Below are 4,335 nucleotides of genomic sequence, written 5' to 3' on the forward strand. Positions count from 1 at the left end.
TTGGGCCTCAGTTTCAGCTGACATCTGAGAGAGTCCCTCCTGCTCTGTGGTTATTAAATGAGGAGCTCCAGAATTGATCCCCGGGGCCAGGGTGCCTGGAGGAGCCGGCAGTGTCCAGCAGGGGGCAACCTCACCACGGCGCTGTATCCAGGGCTGGCTGCCCAGGGCCGAGTCCCTATCTCACAATCCGCTGTGGCCTAAGCCCTGAGAAGAGAGATCTGAGCTGAGTATTCAGGGATCAGGACTAACTCATGATAACAATAACACTCATGTATTGAGTGCTTACTGTGTGCCAGGCACTAGCTGGCTTTACATGCACAAGTTCACTTAATTCTCACAGCAACCTTGGTATTCCTCATTTTACAGGCGAGGAAAACAGATTCAGAGAGTTCAAGAGACTTGCTCAAGGTCACATAGCTAATAATAATAAAAGAAGGGATTTGAACCCAGCACATCTGATGCCAAAGCCCTGTGCTCATCCACTGTTCTTTGCTTGCTCCCAAAATAGGAATTGAGAGGTCAGGGCCACGGCAGAGTTAAAATGTTCATCAAGTTTCCATATGGTGGGGAAAAAAAATCGTGTGTGTGTGTGTGTGTGTGTCGGTGATGTGAGCTTGGGTCAGGAGTCACAGAAGGTCCCCACCCTGACTCAGTTACAGTGTTGTAGCAATTAGCAGAAAAAGGGAGCCAACTTCCTAGGGGCAGGTTGGGACAAAGTCCCGGTAAGAATAGCTTAAAGCTGAGTGAAAGGTCACCCTTTGCATAGAATCCAGAATCTGATGGTGCCCCAGTGGAGTGAAAGGGGCACCAGGGTGAGGGTGCAGAGAGTTCTGAGATCTTCTCCCAGCTCTGCTGCACACCTGCTGTGCCCTGGTCTCTCCATCTGTAAAATGGGGCGGCAAGACTGCTTGGACGTGCCACCTGAACCTGGGATCCCCCAGGCTGATGGAGGGTGGGTTGGTTGAGATCAAGGCTTATTCCAGGGGATGGCATGGCCACCCTTCCCTTTTCCGGATAGCAGTCTGGGAGCATCTGGTGGTGAGTCTGCCCCACTGCCTGATGCTCCCTCCAGCCAGTGCTCCCTGCCTCTCTCTGTGGTCAAGGTAGGGGACGAGATCGTCCGGATCAATGGATATTCCATCTCCTCCTGTACCCATGAGGAGGTCATCAACCTCATCCGAACCAAGAAAACTGTGTCCATCAAAGTGAGACGTGAGTGAGACTAGAGCAGGACAGGGCTCCATGATGGTGGGAGGGAGGGAGGGTGGAGGAGCTGTCCTAACCCCTGTGCCTTTCTCCCACAGACATTGGCCTGATCCCCGTGAAGAGGTGAGAGGCCCCTCCTCTGCAAGCCGACTCTTCCCTGTGGGCCTGGGGTCCTGGTACAGCCCTGGGGTCCAGCACTCACCATGCCAGCCCTGCTCCTGGGCCAGTGGAGGCTGGAGGTTGTAGACATGGTGGATCTGGATTTGGGGCCTGGTTCCTCAAACGTCTCTCGCTAACCACCCTTCCATCTATTTTCCCTTCCCATCAGCTCTCCTGATGAGCCCCTCAAGTGGCAGTATGTGGATCAGTTTGTGTCAGAGTCTGGGGTAAGGGCCAGACCTCCTGTGATGGGTCATCTTCAAGGATGGGCGGCCAGTCCTAAAGGGAGGGCTTGCTCTAGAGATGCACTCTCAGGGACTTCACACAGGCCCCCAGGGCAGCCAGCACACTGCTGTGGGGCAGTGGCCCTCAGCCAGGCCAGGCTGGTGCAGACACATCCCCAGGGACAGAATGATGATCTGGCTGGTGTGAGTTCAGCAGTGCTCACCCTGCAGATCCCACGAGCTCAAGAGGCCGCTTGCACGCGTGTGGACACTCAGAGATTCTGCTTCTATCTCCCTTTCAGGGGGGGCGAGGCAGCCTGGGCTCCCCCGGAAATCGGGAAAACAAGGAGAAGAAGGTCTTCATCAGCCTGGTGGGCTCCCGGGGCCTTGGCTGCAGGTGGGTGGTGGGCATGCCCAGGGGTCATTCGTGGCCAGTGCACCCCAGCAGGCCCCTATTACCCTCCCCTTCCTCGCTGCTGCTTCTGAGGAAACCTTGCCCACCAGGGGTGTGACTTGTCCATGGGTGATGGTATTTTTTTGTTAGAGACAGGGTCTGGCTCTGTCACCTGGGCTGGAGTGCAATGGCGTGATCATAGCTCACTGTAGCCTTGACCTCCCCAGCTCAAGCAATCCTCCCACCTCAGCCTCCTGAGTAGCTGGGTCTACAGAAACACACCATGACACCCAGCTAACTTTTAATTTTTTTGTAGAGAAGGAGTTTTGTTATGTTGTCAAGGCTGGTCTCAAATTCCTGGGCTCAAATGATCCTCCCACCTCAGCCTCCCGGAGTGCTGGGATTAGAGGCATGAAGCACCGCACCCAGCCTTGGTGATGACACTTCCTGGTGCCTGATTTCCCCTCTGAATTTCACGACAGGCCTGTAGGGCCCGAGGGGCATCTCTAATAGATCCCAGTTTACGGATGAAGAAATTGAGGCCTAGAGGGAGAACCATGTTATCTTGTAGGTCCTTGAGTCACTGCAAAAGGAGCCTGTTCAGCTGGTCATCTCTGTTACAGTTCTCTTATCACTTATTACCTTGTTGGCTTCCTTAAGAGGCAGACGGGGAATCCAAACAGATACTGGGCCACACAGGGCTCAAGCGTACAGGTTCCACCGTTACTCAGATCCCAGTTCCAGCCCTGCTTTCCCACTTAAGAGCTCTGGAGCCTTGGGCCAGTTACTTAACCACTTGCAGCCTCAGTTTCTCCCTCTATAAATTGACGATAATAATTCCCACATCACAGGGTGATTGTGGAGAAAGTAAAGTACCAAGCTTAGTACCTGCTAAACAGTAAGCAGTTGGTAGATACTAGCTGTTATGATTTGAGTTATTCCTCTTCTTTCCCTTCATTCACATTTATTCCATGTTTTGTGCCAAGCATAAGTGATAAAAAGTCCCTCCCTTCTGGGAGACAAGAGCCTAATCTAGAAGCCAACCACATAAGCAGTTATAATATAGGGTGATAGGGACTCAAATGGAACTACATTCTGTGTCCGGGATGGCAAATAGGTGCCATCTCTAATCAATTAGTAGGAGCTCCCTGGAGTGCTGCTTTGAAAAGGATTCTAAAGCTATATCCAGGCTTGTGGGAAAGAGTGCTGTGATCAATGAGTGATTTCTGCCACCAATGTAGGAGGGAGTAATAACAGTACATGTGCCATCCCTGCCGTAAATGTCACAGGAGCACTGAGAACCGAGCAAATAGCTTGGTCTTGGGATAGAATAAGGGATCTGAGCCAGGCATGGTGGTGTGCACCTGTAGTCGTAGCTAGTCAAGAGGTTGAGGTGGGAGGATTGCTTGAGCCCAGGAGTTGGAGGCTGTGGAGAGCTATGATCACACCACTGCACTCCAACCTGGGTGACAGAGCAAGACCCTGTCTCTAAAAAATAAATTTTTTAAAAAAGAGGATCTGCTGAAAACCTCATAGAAGGGATAGCATTTGGTTCTTAAGGAATGGACAGGAAAGCGTTAGAAAGAAAAAAGAAACAACATATGAGGTATATTAGGTGAGAGATTGGGTAGGAAGAATTACAAGGAGTTTTCTGTGGCTGTTGCCCAGGGTAGCAGTAGAAATCAGGCTGGACGGGGAGACAGAGGCTGAAGAGGTAGGCAGCCGAGGGCCTTCATTCCTGAGTTCATGAGTGACCTGTATCTTAAGCACACATTTCCCACCTCCCACAGCATTTCCAGCGGCCCCATCCAGAAGCCTGGCATCTTCATCAGCCACGTGAAACCTGGCTCCCTGTCTGCTGAGGTGGGATTGGAGGTGAGTGACACTGGACCGGCCCCAGTGGGGGCCCACTGGAAACTGGGTCAGACTGTGATCCCGCGGTGACAGGGGCAGGTGCCTTTCCACATGGCCCTCTTTCAGCGGTCACTGATCAGGAGGAGCCCTACCCACCCTGCAGAGAAGGCTTCACAGAGTGGGGACATTTGACCCTTCTGCAGCCTTCCATAGCTCTGATGGTTGTTGGTCGTGAGCTTGGGAATGTCATAATGATAATCAAAGAGCGGACCTTCAGGGTCCACTTGCATCAGACATTGTTCCACGCCCTTTACACTTCACAAGAACGCTGAGGATTAAGTGCCACCATTATCCCCACTTTACATATGAGGAAACTGAGACCCAGAGAAAGTATATGATTTTTCTGAAATCGTGTACCTAGCATGGTAGGACTGGAATTCAAACCTAGGTGGTCTCATCCCAAAGCAGGAACCCTTAACCTCTTCTTTGGACAAGTTA

General features: G+C 51.9%; 1 protein-coding gene across 1 annotated transcript in view; it reads left to right on the forward strand.

Annotated features, from left to right (window-relative positions):
* Positions 1 to 4,335, forward strand: part of USH1C (Usher syndrome 1C (autosomal recessive, severe)) — a 52,130-nt gene that overhangs the window by 12,562 nt on the left and 35,233 nt on the right. The window contains 5 exon segments of the mRNA XM_011992964.1: positions 1,104 to 1,212; positions 1,305 to 1,329; positions 1,535 to 1,592; positions 1,892 to 1,986; positions 3,774 to 3,923. Of these exon segments, the coding sequence (XP_011848354.1) occupies positions 1,104 to 1,212; positions 1,305 to 1,329; positions 1,535 to 1,592; positions 1,892 to 1,986; positions 3,774 to 3,923 (437 nt within the window).

The sequence above is a fragment of the Mandrillus leucophaeus genome, unplaced genomic scaffold (assembly GCF_000951045.1).
Source record: "Mandrillus leucophaeus isolate KB7577 unplaced genomic scaffold, Mleu.le_1.0 Scaffold420, whole genome shotgun sequence".
Classification (NCBI taxonomy): Eukaryota; Metazoa; Chordata; class Mammalia; order Primates; family Cercopithecidae; genus Mandrillus; species Mandrillus leucophaeus.